This window comes from Hemicordylus capensis, chromosome 2, assembly GCF_027244095.1.
Source record: "Hemicordylus capensis ecotype Gifberg chromosome 2, rHemCap1.1.pri, whole genome shotgun sequence".
NCBI lineage: Eukaryota > Metazoa > Chordata > Lepidosauria > Squamata > Cordylidae > Hemicordylus > Hemicordylus capensis.
In genome coordinates this window covers 22,231,633-22,248,410 of record NC_069658.1, presented here as the reverse complement: position 1 = coordinate 22,248,410, position 16,778 = coordinate 22,231,633, and the positions used below count along the sequence as shown (strand labels likewise).

At 47.3% G+C, this 16,778-nt stretch overlaps 1 protein-coding gene across 1 annotated transcript; it reads right to left on the bottom strand.

The window, feature by feature from the left end:
• Positions 1 to 222: 222 nt before the first annotated feature.
• On the bottom strand, positions 223 to 15,389 carry GRP (gastrin releasing peptide). Its single transcript, XM_053299614.1, has 3 exons — positions 14,946 to 15,389; positions 5,886 to 6,136; positions 223 to 632 (listed from the first exon to the last, which is right to left on the bottom strand). The coding sequence occupies exons 1-3, from the start codon at positions 15,124 to 15,126 to the stop codon at positions 579 to 581; spliced, it is 486 nt and encodes a 161-aa protein (XP_053155589.1). The 5' UTR covers positions 15,127 to 15,389; the 3' UTR covers positions 223 to 578.
• Positions 15,390 to 16,778: the final 1,389 nt, after the last annotated feature.

Genomic DNA, 16,778 nt, shown 5'->3' with positions numbered 1-16,778 from the left:
CCGTATGTGATTAAGGGATGGGAGGATTTTGGGACATCTGTGGAGACCATCACGAGGGGTATGCTCATGTGTCACACCCCATCTTGTCAATGTGGGCTTTCTGTTCACACACATCCCTAACACAAGGATAGCCTAGAGTTTGATCTGCCTGTTTACTTGGTCAGCGGAGATCTTTTGAAGACTCACCAGCTGGGTTCAGACCAATAAAAATACTAGCATCAATGCCTTTTTTCCACTTATTTATTGTGAATGTCAAAATGTTCAATGATTGTAACATAAAAGACAAAGTGCTTGGAGAGAGAAAATGGCCAAGTGCCACCAGAGAAGTGGAAGACCCTTCATTGACAATTATGTGCAACGAAGCAGTGCAGAGGAGAGAGAAATGTTGCTCGGAAGGAAAAAGCAACCAAAGAGTGTAGTCATTGTTAGGGAAAGACAAGTGAACAGGTTATTTTGCACCAAAGGATAATCTTGTTAACACAAAAGTTATTTTATTAGTTATCATATACAGTAAAATGCTTATGCAACCATAGTCTCTTGATAGTATTCTATGCCTTTGATGTGGGGAGACAGTCACTTCAACTAGGGGAGCTTTCTTTTCGATCCATCGCTTGCAGCAGGAAGTCCATCATCTGAAGAAAAGGGAAGAGAGCATAGTCTCTGAACAGTCCTGTAAAAGCCACCTGATACTTGAATGCATATTAACCTGCAACATAATCGTCTCCCTCAGTGAAGAAGCCCAACATGTTCCAGTATCCCAGGCATCTGGCGGGGGGGGGGCGGGCAGGCACAGAACTGGCCGCAGCTGCATTGGCCGCTCTGCTTTTCTCTTCCTGCTCCGCCACGGCTGCTTCTTCCTCTTCTCACCCTGGCTTTAGCAAAAGCTGTGTGGGCTGGTCATTGGCCAGGTTGGTTCACCCGGTGAATGACCAGCCTGCACGGCTCAAGTTAAAGTTGGGGTGAGGGGAGGAGGAGAGAGAGGCAGCTGTGGGGTGTGTGTGTGTGTGTGTGTGTGTGTGTGTGTGTGTGTGTGTGTGTGGAGGGTGAGTAAAAGTGTGTTTCCAGATGGGGAAATATTCCATTTACAAACAGAAGATGTTCATATTCATTGCCTCTCTGTCCAGATTACGTAGCTCTCTTTCACACAACATATTCGCATTTATTGACTTGCTGGCCACACTGCTGACTTCCTCCATGCACTATTGCACAGTGCCACCTGCTGGCCATTTGCAGGAAATCCATGATGAAAATTAGAGCATCCGCTTTGCATGCAGAAGGTCCCAGGTTCAATCCCTGGCATCTCCAGGTAGGGCTAGGAGATGCCTGAAACCTTGGAGAGCAGCTGCCAGTCAGTGTAGATAATACTGAGCTAGATTGACTAAAGGTCTGACTAGGTATAGGGCTGCTTTCTTTGTTCCTATGGCATCTGGATGCTCCTGAAAATCTGTCATAGAAAGTTGTGTTCACCCAGGGTGACAGGGGCAAAATAATAATAATAATAATAATAATAATAATAATAATAATAACATTGCTTTCCCCACATTGTCCAGAAAATATGTTCTAGCAGTTATTGTGTTCTGCCTCCAGCAATAATCAGAGTGTTATATTAAGTGTCAAGTATTAAGTATCACTTTTTAAAAGGCAATCTAAAATGAAATCTTAATACAAAGAACCATGTTAAATTATATATTATATACTTATGCCTTAAAATTGAATTCCCTGTATCAAACATACTAAATTAAAGCCTGCTTTTCTATATGAAAGAGAGGCAGGGATGCCCAAGGGAAACATATTTAACTTCTAAGGTCAAACATTAAATTTGATACATTAACTTGATACATTAAGTTAATTTATTATTGCAGCAAATTATAATAACCATATCATCCAACCATCATGGGTCTTTGGGAATGTATTCAGATGTCATGCTGTAGTGATCAGCCACCCCTCCCTCTAAAGAGTTAATAGGGAGTGAACCCTTGTCTTGACTGACATGCTGGTGAACTTCAGGGCAGCCATTCAGTACACCAGATGGTAGGACCTAGAGAGAGGTTGTGGGGAATTGGGAACAAGAAGGGCAGCCTTTGCTGGAGAGAAGCGCGTGCAGAAAGGCTTTGCGAGGGGCAATGGAATTTGCTCCCTCATGGTCGAAGCCAGCATGGAGGTTTCTCTCATGAAATAACTCTGCAGATCCTTGAAAGACAGGAGGACATGAAGCCTGAATTCTTATCTGGAGTCTGGTAAGTTCAAGGAAAAGGGAAATGTAGTCTACAGGGAACTTTGTTTAGTCAGACTTTGCATTAGAATTTCGATTTATTTTGCAGGGGGTGCTTTTGCAAATTCCTGATACTGTTTTATTATAGTATACCTGCACCGTAACTGAAATAAGAAACACTAGCCTACACCCATCCTATCTAGGGTGTTGCAAAAGACTTTATAAACATTTAAACATGCCTAAGACAACATATTTTTGTAATCTACTAAGTATTCTTAACTGTATCTAAGAAAGCTAGAAAGCCGCTGATGGAAGCAGTCTGCAGAAATTGAATAAAATTGGTTTTTAAAGGCTTTTCTTTTTACAAGCCTCCGAGTTGATTTTTAACTCAGGAAAAGCAGGGGGGTGAAGGGAGATTTTATCTGTTGCAAACACGAGCTTAAATGTTCAGCAGCTCAGTTTTCTCATCCCATGTAAGCTTACACATGGAAGGTTTTTTTGTAATTGCCCAATACCCAGTTACAGAGAGGGACCTTGGATTACAGCACCCAACCCACCAGTCTGGTTTTCAGCATGTTTTAGGGTGCTTGGTGGCAGCACTTTGAACCTACCGATAATTACACAATAGTCTTAGGAGAAGCCTAGCCAGACAGCTCGGCAGGGATGATTCAGCATTTTCTTTCCCTCATGTGAGCTTGCTCTGAGACAAAGCCTTTAATCCACTACACATGCCAAGCCACTTTTATGTTAGCTTACAAACCATGGTTTTCCAAACCAGAATAACCAATCATGGTTTGGGGCTGATTTGCAGATGACAGTATGTGCTCACGGTAGTTTGCTGTTACATTTTGTGGCTTGCAGTTACATTTTTGGGCACTGAGAATAAAATCACCCCGTGGCTCATATATGGCACAAACATCCATCCATATATAAGAGAGAGCCCTACATGCTGCTTGTGGAGGAGGAGCTGCTCTGTACGTACTAATCAGTATATTGTTGCAGTTGCAATGTTACTCCCATGGGATGCTACTCTCATGGCAATTGTGATTATGCATTGCTTTGTAGGCACTAAGCAACCTCACCTCTGCAAGCTTCTTGAGCAGGCTGCAGAGTAGCTCACAAGCAGGGCACACACCTCTCTCTTAGATCCCCAGATATCTCTGCAGCATGTGAATTAGTCATTTGATTCAATTCTAAACTTAAATTCTGGCCTAAAAAGTTATTACAGGTGTACACCATTATCCGCAGGGGTTCCATTCCCACAGATTTTTGTAATCCCGCAGATTTTCTGCATTATATGCGGGTAAAAAAACCACAGATAATGAGGCATTGGGGCAATGGGAATCGGGGGGTTAGGTTCCTGCACAGGAGTGGGGAGGAGACAGAAAAATGGTGAAACCCAGCAAAAATTAATTGAAATGCCATATCATGCTCTGTGGGTCTCTAGCTGTCAGGCAATACCCACCCCCCGCAAAAAAAAACCTGTCAATTTTCTGTGAAAAATCACAGGGGGGGATCCTCCCCCCCAACAAAAATCCTTTAATCAAAATGATGGCTGGAAATGATCTCAGAGGTCACTTCTGGCCACCTAGGAACCATGGATATGTAGGTATTAACCCTTTCTGTGCCATGTATACTGTGCCTCTTTTCAGAATGCAGATACAGAGAACCGCAAATAGTGGTACCACATAGATCAAGGTCCACCTGGACCTTCTTACCTGTAACTCTTTCACCTGAAACTCAACATTTTTCAAGATGTTTTCATGCCAGCATTGTCATAGGAACATAGCAAACTGCCATATATCAGACCATTGGTCTGTCTAGCTCAGTATTGTCTACCCAGACTGGCAGCGGCTTCTCCAAGATTACAGGCAGGAATCTCTCTCAGCCCTATCTGGAGATACTAGGGAGGGAACTTGGAATCTTCTGCATGCAAGCATGCAGCCCCATCCCCTATGGGGAATATCCTGCAGTGCTTACATGTAGTCTCCCATTCAAATGCAACCCGGGGCAGACTCTGCTTAGAAAAGGGGACAACTCATGCTTGCTACCACAAGACCAGCTCTCCTCTCGGTCATATGTCAGCATTCTAATCCTCCCTTAATAGAAAACTCATCTGTTGCTGTTTCAACTCAGATACATAGTTAAGTCCTTTCATGTAGATTCCTTCACTAATACCTGAAGAGCAGAGAACACTAACTATATCCTAAAACTATATCCTCACCTTGTGGGCAAACTGCCTCTGATATGTGGACTAGATTATCAAAAGTTTAGGATTATGCCACTAATTTTATTAGCAGTATATCACCATAGTTCTCTTAACTTAATAAAGTCCACTGGGTAGCTTCCCACGACCATTGGCAAGTCTGGTGCCCACGAAAATGTCAGGAAATGTTCCATTTCTGAGCTGTTTGCCCAACATCCTACCAACAGCTATTTAGTTTATATACGGCTACCAGGTAGAGCTCTCCACACAGACCTGCATCAGGTGTCCTAGACTGTGAGAGGAAGTGGGGAGGGTGGCTTGTGGTTAAGGGGACAGTGCACAGCTAATATACTGGGTGGTTTCATACATCATGGTGGCAAGTGAGGAGGAGAAAACCACCTGTTCCCAGGAAGCAAACACTCCCAGTGCTTTGGCCTCTTTTATGTCATCTGATAGGGATGTGCAAAATGGCCGCCACCAAAAACTGGCCGATGAGCCGGCCGAACCAGCCGGACGGGGCCACAGGGAGAGCTGTGGGGGGAGGGGTGATCTCCACGGAACACACACACACACACACCCCGCTTCCAGGAACTCCCCCGAGGGGGATAAGGTTAAAAAAAATTCTTTTAAAAAAACAACCCATTCGCAAACACACACACACACAGACCGAGCCAAGCCAGGCGTTGGGGTTGAGGGGGTGCCAGACTGAACTGGCCCAGTCGGGTTCGAGTCTGATCTGGACTCAAACCGAACCAGGCCAGCCGGTTCCATGCACATCCCTATCATCCGAACCTGCCAATGTTGGGTGGACAATGTTGGGTTCCTTCTTCCACCCAGCATTCTCCATCCCACTTCAAATGTAGGTTAAAATGTCAGGGACTGTTGGCTGGTGGAGGGGACTCTGCATTGTCCATTGGACACAGGCAGATTCAGACAACATGGAAGAGGCAGGAGTGTGCGCCCACCAGGACACGGCAGTTTCCTCCTACTTACTTGCTGCTGTGACATGTGAATAAGGATGGGGCCATAGCCGTGTGGCAGAGCATTTGCTTTGCATGCAGAAGGTCCCAGGTTCAATCTCCGGCACCTCCAGGTAGGGCTGAGAGAGACTCCTGCCTGAAACCTTGGAGAGCCGCTGCCAATCAGTGTAAACAACACTGAGCTAAATGGACCCCTAGGGCAGTGTTCCCTGTAACAAGTGTTCCCAGAGATGTTGGTGACTACAACTCCCATTATCCCCAGCCAAAGGCCATTGCAGGTGAGGATGCTGGGAGTTGTAGTCTACCACATATGGGAATTCCTGTCCAGGGAATTCCTGTCCAACATAGTCCAAGGGTCTGATTCAGTATAAGGCAGCTGGCGGTGTCCCACTGTGTCTGAATACCACACAAAACTGAAAGAGTATAAGACAGTGTTTTGCGTCCATAACTTCAAGGAAGGAGCGTTGGAGACGAATGATGCACTTACGTCTTTGAGACTGCTGTTGTCCTCCGCTTCCCAGGTGCCCTTGGCGGAAAATGGCACCTCTTCCCTGAGAACCTGGGCGCTTCTGTTCTCATTCCCCTCCAGTAGCCTGAGGAGCTGCTTGAACGACTCCTCCCAGTGCAGATAGTCTCCGAGTTGCTTGACGTTCTCGGGTAGCAAAGAGAAGGGCGGCTCGTTTCGTTCTTCATACGTATAAGGGAAATCTCCAGTGCTTTTCTTCCCCATGAAATGCCCTGCAGGAGTAACCAGAATGCCACAAAATGAGTCCCTTGGGCTGCAAGACTGATCTGCCAAGGGATTCCTAAACTGGAAGCATTGCATCTTAGTGATGGCTGTTTTCCAGGACATGCCAGCACAGTGGTAGCAGCTGCCAGGGCTGTGTACCGGCTCCGATTCGGCACTCGTACAGAATTGTACTGGCCACAGAGATACATTCTCTAGAAAACCTCCACTTTCACTGGTCAAGTTTCTAGTCTCTGTGGTTGTGAAGACAGGCCTAGAAGTGCATGGGCACTGCCTGGCAGAAGCCAGAGGGGTGGCTGAATGAGATTTAGGTGGTCATGGAGACAAGGTCTACTGCTCTGCACCTCTTGTGTTACCGCTGTCAATGACAAGCAGAAGTGGGATAAATTGTGCAGACATGCAAATGTGTATAACTTATACTGGCCACTGAATTCCCTGTCTGCTTTTCTCAGCAGACAGTTTGGGTTGCATGAAATATTGGAGAGGGATCTGGACTGTGTAGAGTGTGATCCTGATATTTATGTCCCTTTCTCTTAACAGATTGCCAGAAAATAAGACCGCTGTTGACAGCAGAATCAAGTTTCTAGACCATATGGAGAACGAGAGAGTGAGCAAGAGCAAGAGAGAAAGGTATGCTATTTCTGACTTGGTGGTTAGAGGTAGGATTTCTATAGTCCATAGCTCCATCTTCCTGCACCATCCTTCTCCTTCTCTCTCTATGCACCCATTGTCTTTCCTTAAAATTATCCTTAAAAAAAAATAAATCAAAAGTTGGCAATCAGGAAGAATGGACATTTATATAAGAACATAAGAACAGCCCTGCTGGATCAGGCCCAAGGAGGCCCATCTAGTCCAGCATCCTGTTTCGCACAGTGGCCCACGAGATACCACTGGAAGCCACAGGCAGGAGTTGAGAGCATGCCCTCTCTCCTGCTGTTACTCCCCTGCAACTGGTACTCAGAGGCATCCTGACTTTGAGGCTGGAGGTGGCCCTCCAACTAGTAGCCATTGATAGACCTCTCCTCCATGAAGTTATCCAAACCCCTCTTAAAGCCATCCAGGTTGTTGGCTGTCACCACGTTTCTTTCTGAAACAACTCAAGGGTCTTCCACACAGTGCCCAACTCTCCTTTCATGCTGTGGTCTAGAATATGTCTATCTGGGGTGCTTCAAGGCAGAGGTTGATATTCCCTGTGGATTCTGCAGCTTTCTTTGTTATTTGGTACATCCACATAGGTGTTGGTTGTACCCAAATCCTAAGTACAGATCTACTTGGCAGTGAGTACCATTCATTTCCATAGGGCTTATCACACTCAAAACTGGGCTGTAATCCTGAAAGCTGGTCTTGTGGCAGTGAGCATGAATTGTCCCTTTTGCTAAGCAGGGTCTACCCTGGTCTGCATTTGGATGGGAGGCTATGTGTGAGCACTGTAAGATATTCCCCTTAGGGGTCGGGGGCGCTGTGGGAAGAACACCTGCCTACTTGCATGCAGAAGGCTCCAAGTTCCCTCCCTGGCACCTCCAGATAGGGCTGAGAGAGACTCCTGCCTGTAATCTTGGAGAACCTGCTGCCAGTCTGTGTAGACAAAACTGAGCTAGATGGACCAATGCTCTGATTCAGTATAAGATAGTTTTCTATGTCCCTGTTCACAAGACCACACTCTTGTATGTCATGCCAACTAATCTAGAATAACTACTGATTTCATCAAGTGTTTGCACTGCCAAGAGACCTAGTTCAATCCCTGGCATCTCCAGGGAGGGTTGCAAAAGTTCCCGGTCTGAAATCCTGAAAAGCAGCTGCCACTCAGTGTTGGCAATACTGAATGAGAATGGCAGGTTTCAAAAGCAGAGCTGAGCGTCCCTATCATAGCATCTTCAGCCTTCTGAAATACACTGTCATCACTCGTGGGTCGGGATCATGCAATTTATTTATTTATTGTTTGTTTGTTTGTTTGATTGATTTCTATGTCAGCAGTTGAGGAAAACAGTAGCATGATTCAGACTAGATACCTACCTTAAGCATGTGATTGGGGATAGAGTGCTTAGGTTTTTTTAATTCGTTAAATACCTGTCTGATTGAGCCTACCGTGGTCAGGACCTTGGTGTGGATGGAGGGGGTTGAACCTGTGATTCTGTGATCCAATGCCTCCCTGTCCCCCTCCGTCACTGTCCAGCTGCTTTTTACCTTACAGAAAAGCTCCCTGGAAAATGGGGACCTTTTTTCCTAGACAGATGCAGGGAGGGAGTCTGGATTAGGACCATTGTAGGGGGAAATGGATAAGCCTTCTCCATATCCTTATAACTTGATCCATGGGGCCCCAATCCAGCAGCTATTTATATTTATATTTTTTACTTAATAAAAACAGGCATGCTGCCTCCAATCCTGTTCTTGAAGAGGCATCTACTTTGGCTCTACATCCATAAGGGCTGCTGTCAAAATATTTGTGGGCTGGTTCACACACATGAATAGCAATCTCTCTTCATTTATTCCCCCAGCGTGAGGGATGGCAGGGTGCGGGGGCAACCCTAACTGAGCCAGGGCGTTTTCCAGATTAAACCCTACAATAGTGTCACTATGGATCTGCTAAGCGTGCTTCCATACGCCCTGCATTCCTGCGCTGACAGCAAGGTGCCATTCACATTTCCGCTGCCTTCTTTCGGATGTTCTCCTTGCATTATAGTGCTACAATGTTGCATGTGTGTTGCCAAAAAAAAAAAAAAAAGTAGCTGTATTTTCCTGTTGTAGGAGTTTGAGATTCTGGGGATAGTTTTCAATACGATCCTGCCGAGCCGAAGCACAATATTCCTGTTGTACCATCAGGGATGGAGCCACCATAGCACAAATGGGTTCAAAGAACCCGGCCGCCCCGCTCAGGGGCCACGCCTTCCGCCCCAGCCACACAACCTGCGCCTGACGTCAGACACATGGGACATAGTTTTGCTCACAAACTGGGCCGTGAGCAGCTCCTGACCACACTGCGAATGTGGTGTGAGACAGATTTTGCTTGCAAATGGGGCACACGGCCTCATCTGCAAGCAAAATCATGCCCCCTGCATCTGAAGTCAGGCGCTGACATCAGATGCAGGGGGTGTGACTAGGGGTGGCCGCTGACGGCGGGCTGAACTGGGGCCGCCACTGGCCTCCCTACGCTACAGTGTGGCGTGTGTAATCTAGAAAGCACCCAGGCTGTGAGGAACTGCAATGCAGTCCCAGGAACACCTGCAGGCTGTCTTCGTAGAGAACTCAGTGCTTGAAGAGATTTTGCCATGCAGGGACCTGGACAAGGAAGGTTCCCCTCTGCAGTATGGAAGGTGGAGATTCACATGTGTGAGCCAGTCCTCTGTTTCCCTGGTTCACACAACATGCCTGTTCCTACGTGCCACTCAGGGATGGTTGAGCTTCCGTCCCAAGAGCAGAGGCAAAGAGGCACTAGCAGATATTATTACTATTACTATTACTATTATTATAATAACTTTTATACTGCCCTTCCAAAAGGCTCAGGGCAGTTTACATTAAAACGCGGCTCAGGGCGGTTTACAGATATCACAGATGTATGGATGTTAGTTAGCAAAGAGGAGAGAATGGAGACATGGAGAGGCAAATGGTTTTTGTAAGCCCCCGAGAATGGCATAAGGAAATAAGATGTTGGACTTCAACTCCAAAGGCCATTGTGGCTGGGGAAGATGGGAGTTGTAGTCCAACAGTTTCTGAGGACTCACAGCTGAGAACCCCTAGCATGGAGCCAGGGGAGTATCTAGGGTGGGGCAGGCAGGGCATGTGCCCCACGCGCCACTTGAAGGGGGCGCCATTTTTTAAAATTTTAAAAATGGCTGCCGAAAACAAAATAACCACCATGCATGCTCAAATGGCCTCTGTGAGGCCCTAGAGGCCAGCAGGGGGAGGGCTTACCTTTGCAGACCCACCCACCCCCATCGTCTTTAGGAAGCCCACCAAAGGGGCTACCGGTAAAAAATTTTTTAAAAAATTAATATATTATAAGTCACTGTACATATATTCAGATTGGCAATATGTACAGAGAATCAGGGCTTGTGAATACTGAGCTGAAGCTTATGAGCTAGGATTTTATTCATTTGCTCTTATTTTGCTTCTTGTGATAAGTGAGTTAAATGTGATGTCTTAATAATATGGCTATTAATGGTGAGTTTGTCTTTGAATCAGTGTGAAATCCTTAGTATTAAGGCCACTGGGAGTTTCTTGCTCTCTTTCTCTCATTTTAACTGTCTTTCTGAAATACTAGAATATATCCCAAGCAGTGACACAGTTTACTCTGCATATCCTTTAATTATTTTCAGAGTATCTGGGAAAAGTCAAATTCTCCATTTATTTTAAAAACTTATATAATAGTGATGCTACAATACATAGTAGAGAATTAGACAGGCACTTCTGTTTAGTTTTCCAAGTACACCTCCACATAGTATTTGGGTATTTCATGAGCCCCAGCACACTGAAATTTGTAATTTTCCAGCATTTTTTGGTCCGGCTATGTCCACTGCTAAATAGTTTTTGAAATATTAAAAGATTAATGAGCTTGACTTGTATTTTTCAGTTGATATTATGGTAAAATTATCTGAAAGATTGATGTCAGATGTTTGGACAGGGGGCGCAATTTCAGTGCTTGCCCTAGGCGCTATTTTCCCTAGATACGCCTCTGCATGGAGCCTATGAACATATGGCCAACACAGGAAGCTGCCTGATACCGAGCCAAACCATTGGTCTACCTAGCTCAGTATTGCCGACACTGACCGGCGATGGCTCTGCAAGGTTCCAGGCAGGAGTCTTTCCCAGCCCTTTCTGGAGATGCTGCCAGGGACTGAACCTGGGTCCTTCCGAATGAAGAGCAGATGCTCTGCTACTGAGCTACAGACTCACCCCCTCAGGTGTTTTACTGCAGACAGTGCTCACATGTGGCCGCCCATCCAAATGCATAGTAAGGCCAATCCTGCTTAGCAAAGGGGGACATTCATGCCTGCTACTCCAAGACCAGCTCTCCAGACTGATAGCCTCCAGCAATCCTATTCCCTCCTGCCCTAGGATCTTCAATCCGCCAGACTGTGAATCGCTATCCCAAGGACTCCTGTTCCCTCCGACGGCTCCACCCGGCTTCCTCCAAGATATACATTTTGCAAAGTGATAAATCCAGACGGGCTCCTCCTTACTGCACCTTTAATCCAGCCTTCCCTCCCATCAACCGCATGCCCTGTAACTGAAGTCTTCCTCACAGGTGACTGTGAAATAAGAAGACAAGAAATGCTCTCTTAGATGAGCCCAAAGGTCCCTCTAAACCTGCATCTCATTTCCAAAATTTGCCAGCCGGAGGCTTTAAGAAAGCTTACAGTCAAGGCATGAAGGCAGCAAAGTCCTCCTGTTCTTTGTTTCCAACATGGTGGTTATTACCTATAAAGCCCTAAACAGCTTAGGCCCTGGGTATTTAAGAGAATGAGCCCCATTGCCCATTCAGATAATCTAGAGAGGTTCATCTGCGGTTGCCGCCGACCCGTCTGACGGCTACTCGGGAACGGGCCTTCTCCGTTGCAGCCCTTGGACTTTGGAATGTGCCCCCTATTGAAATAAGAGCCTCCCCATCTCTGGCAACTTTTTAAAAGGCACTGAAGACATATTTATTCACCCAGGCTTTTAATGAGATCTATAGTTTTAAATTTTTTAATACTGGATTTTAAATGTTTTTAATGCGTTAAACGGTTTTGATTGTTAATTGATTTGATGTTTTTAATGACTTTAATTGTAAACTGCCCAGAGACTCAAGTTTGGGGCAGGATAGACATATTTCAAATAAATAAAATAAATAAATATCTGCTACTCAAAAATGTCATGCAGTTATCATGGCGAATACCTGTTGATAGGCAGGTTCTCATTTTTAAGCCCACCTAAGCTCAAGGATGGGGCTGCAGCTCATTGGTTTGCTCACTTGTTTTGCATGCAGAAGGTCCCAGGTTCGGTCCCTGGTACTTCCAGGTACCACTGGGAAAGACCCTTGTTTGAAATCCTGGCAAGCCGCTGCCAGTCAGTGTCAGTGATGCTGACCTAGACAGACCAATGGTTGGACTCATTAGAAAGCAGCTTCTTCTTATATCTGTTTTTAGGGGAAGCGTCCATAACAAGGATAGCTATAGGGTGGGGAATGCCCCCTAAGACAAGTAATTTGCCCCACACCTTTATGTTTCAGAGATCTAACATGTGAGAGAGAGCTCACACACCCATAAATGCACTTTGCCCCTTCTGTGCCTCCTGCCAATTTCTGTCTCTTTCTGCTACTGAACCATAGCTATTAGCAGAGCACACCGTTTACATGCAGAAGGTCCTCAGTTCACTCCGTAAAAACTTTAAGGGCTGGGGAAGACCCATCTCGGAAGCCCTGGAAAGCTGCTGCCAGTCAGTATAGACAATACTGAACTAGGTGGACCGAGGGCCTGACTCAGGAAGGCAGCTTCATTCTCCAAGCTAGTTGGCATTGCACCTTATAGGACTGAATTCCCCAAGTTGGGGGAGGCAGTACTTCCTTTTGTAAAGCAAGGAAGCTCTAGACAAATAGATCCATATGCTTTTTTCTCTACACTGAGCAGTCCGATACAAACAGAAGGGGCAGAAGAAGAAAGTGAAGGGTATGGACAGCTAAATGGAACATAGGAAGCTGCCATAGACTGAGTCAGACCCTTGGTCCATCTAGCTCAGTACTGTCTACACAGTCTGGCAGCAGCTTCTCCAAGGTTACCAGCAGAAGTCTCTCTCAGCCCTAACTTGGAGATGCCAGGGAGAGAATCTGGGACCTACTGCAAGCAAGCATGCAGATGCTCTTCCCAGAGCGGATCCATCCCCTAAGGGGCATGGAGAGGAGAGCTGGTTTTGTGGTAGTAAGCATGACTTGTCCCCTTAGCTAGGCAGGGTCTGCCCTGGTTGCATATGAATGGGAGACTAGAAGTATGAGCACTGTACGATATTCCCCTCAGGGGATGGAGCCACTCTGGGAACAGCAGAAGGTTTCGAGTCCCCTCCCTGGCTTCTCCAAGATAGGGCTGAGAGAGATTCCTGCCTGCAACCTTGGAGAAGCTGCTGCCAGTCTATGTAGACAACATTGAGTCAGATAGACCAATGGTCTGACTCAGTATATGGCAGCTTCCTATGAATATCTCACTGTCTCCACACAGGTAGTCTCCCATTCAAATGCAAACCAAGGCAGATCCTGCTTAGCAAAGGGGGCAGTTCATGCTTGATACCACACTGGCGCAGCAGGGAAGTAACCTGCCTAGAGAGCCAGAGACTGCTGGTTCGAATCCCTACTTGTGTGCTTCCCAGAATATGTGAAACTCCTATATCAGCAGCCAAGATACAGGAATGTCCTGAAAGGCATCATCTCCTACTGCGCGGGAGAGGGCAAAGAATGGTAAAGAAAGCAAAGATTGTGCCGTTGAGTCAGAGTCCTGTGGTTGTCTTGGTAGAATACAGGAGGGGTTTACCATTGCCTTCTCCCACACAGTATGAGATGATGCCTTTCAGCACCTTCCTTTATTGCTGTTGCCCGATATAGGGAGCTTCCCATATTCTGGGAAACACACCAGCGGGGATTCGAACCAGCAGCCTCCTGCTCTCTAGGCAGGTTGCTTCCCTGCTGTGCCATTAGGTGGCTGAGGAGGCAAACCCCTCCTGTATTCTACCCAAGAAAACCACATGGCTCTGTGGTCACCAGGAGTCAACTGGACAGCACCACTTTACCTTTACCACAAGACCAGCTCTCCTCCCAAATGAACCACCTAGGATTAAAAGTTACTGTTGGGTCAAGTTGGGTGAATTGTTTGCACAGGGAGGCTGGTGAGGGATGCTGTCCAAACTAACAGGAGTGGACTGTTCTCGAACTTGGCGGAGATGCACCCGAACAAGCTTTCTGAAACTTGAGTCCCATCTCATGGTCCCTCCCCTGCACCCACCCTGGCTAAGCCTGATGCATTGGTCCCTTCACGCCTTTCCCTCCCTCTGTCGAAATACAGGTTGAAGATCCCTTATCCAGACTGCTTGGGACCAGAAGTGTTCCGGATTTCAGATTTTTCCGGATTTTGGAATATTTGCATAATGAGATTAAAACAGACGCCAACAGAGCAGGCACCAAACTGAGCAGGGGGTGGAGGGGGGGCCTTTCCCTTTTCCCTCTAGTGCCAAAGTGAGAACATCAAAAACATTTAAAAGCTTCACAATAAAAACAGAGCTGCAACTACAGAGAATTACAGAGAAAAACCCCTGTCACTAACAGCCTTCTGAAATGAATAAGTTTTGACTGCATGTTTAAAAGCAGCAAAACTAGGAATCTGCAAGGGAGTGAGCTGAAGCGTTTTGTTTCTTGTTTTTGTTACAGCGTGGTGTCCGGATTTTGGAGCATTCCGGATGTCCAGATAAGGGATACTCAACCTGTACAGATGAAAGCATGTAAGCCTCTTGAGGCAGGGACCTATATTTGTATTACTTCTATTTTGCGCTGCTTTTAGAGTGCCATCTATACGGATGGGGATGGGGACAGAGCACAGTGGTAGAGCATCTGCTTTGCCCGCAGAAGGTCCCAGCCCAGGTTCAGTCCCTGCTGGCAAAATCTCCAGGAAAGATTCCTGCCTGCCCGAAACCCTGGAGAGTCGCTGCCAGTCAGTGCTGGTCATACTGAGCGAGACGGACCAAGGGTTTGACTCAGCATAAGGCAGCTTCCTAGGTCCCTATTGGCTCTTAAGTATTATCACCGCAAGGACACCACAACAAGAGTAACCGAGATCGCTCACTCACCCACTGCCCAGTGACTGCCCCGGGGATAAATCTTGGCCATCGGGGGCGCTCCCTCGCTGTTCGCCAGGGGAGCCGCGTCCGAGCCGCGTCCGTCCAGGATCAGCGCAAGGGCGAAGAAGAGACCCAGCAGCCAGAAGAGGCCGCGGGGCTTCCGCAGCAGAGGGAGCTCGGGGCGCGCCATGCTGAGGGTGGCGAGGGTGGCGTGGCTTTGCCTCGACGACGGGACGCTTTCTTGAGCCGGCAAGGACAGGCTGGGGCTGGGGCTCCTGCTGCTGCTGCTACCGACGGTCCGCGCTGCCACTTGCTGCTGCCGCTGCTGCTGCCTCCGCGGCTGACCCGCCTTTATATACAGGCTGCCTGGGCGAGGTGGCGGCAAAGGTCAGGTCCTGGCTGGCGCCTCCCCTCGAGGGGGCTCCGGGGCGGCTGAGAAGCGCGCATCCGCTCGGCTGACTGGCTCGCCCGACGGGGAAGCGCAGCCAAGCAGGCAGCTCTCCCGCGCCCTCCTCCTCCTCCTCCTCCACCGGTCCGTGGCTCCCTCATCTCCCTTGCAGAGCCCGAGCCTAGGCGTGTTTACTCGGGAGTAAGTTCCCCTAATCTAAACCCCTGCTAACTGGGCAAAGAGGCGCCTTTTACCGTGGTGATTCTCAGGGGAGAGTAACTGGCCCTGTCCACCCCCAGCACAGGACCACTCCTGTGACTGTTGCTGAGGTCTATCTTATGTTTCTTTTTAGATTGTGAGTCCTTTGGGGACAGGGATCCATCTTATTTATTTTATTATTTCTCTCTGTAAACCACCCTTAGACATTTTTGGAAGGGTGGTATAGAAATCGAATTAATTATCATTATTATTATTATTATTATTATTATTATTAGTCGTAGTAGTAGTAATAATGCTCACCTCTTCCAGGGAAAGGGGGATCAGAATTTGACATGTGTGAGAGGGGTGCAGATTCCCCCCCCCCGCGTAAGCATTTGCGGAGTTCCCCCCCCCCGCATATATTACTGAACTCCACCCCCACCAAACCTATTAACCGGTATCTTCAATTCCCCATCCCAGTGTGTTTCTTTCCCCCACTCCCCTCCCCACCCAGATACGCTGTTCCACCCACTCATTCCAACAGGTGAAGCTTTTCACCAGCCACAGAGAGAGACTGGGACGGAATTAATGCCCAAACATTTCTCATGCATCTGTTGAGAAAGCAGGAACCCCAAAGGAGCATACAGGATGGGGACGGGGCATCAGTTCCAGTGACAGCCCCATATTCTGTTCCCAGGACCTCCAAGGGTCAGATCTGTGAAATCTCATCTAAAGAAGAGAGTACCTCTGAGCCTGAGCAGAGTGCCCCTTGAGTAAAACACAAGGGATAAAAGAGAAATGATTTGAGGTTAGACAGTCTGGTTTCCAGGTGCTGGAAATGGATGAGGAAGAGAATTGGGGAGACACAGCGGCTCGATTCCAGTATTTCCAATGCCATATGTTGGAGAAGGAATGATGCCTCTGAGCATGTATCAAGTGAATTTCTCTCTCATCTATTTGGGTGAATCATCTGGCTTATCGGAGTGTGGCGGGGGACCTCAACAGTCCATTATGCATCCCCTGTGGTAACTTTTGCCCATATGAACCTGACAGGGCTCTCCGTTCAACATCCCAGGCCCTGCTCATGGCCGCGCCACTAACGAAAATCCGGCTGGCACCGGGACTACAGCCAGGGCCTTTGTTATTGTGGCCCCTCAAATGTGGAACACCCACCCGGAAGAGCTTCACCATCCTCAACTGAGGACATCTTTCTAGATAGAAGTTTTAATATTTTATCTGCTGCTTATATCTGGTAG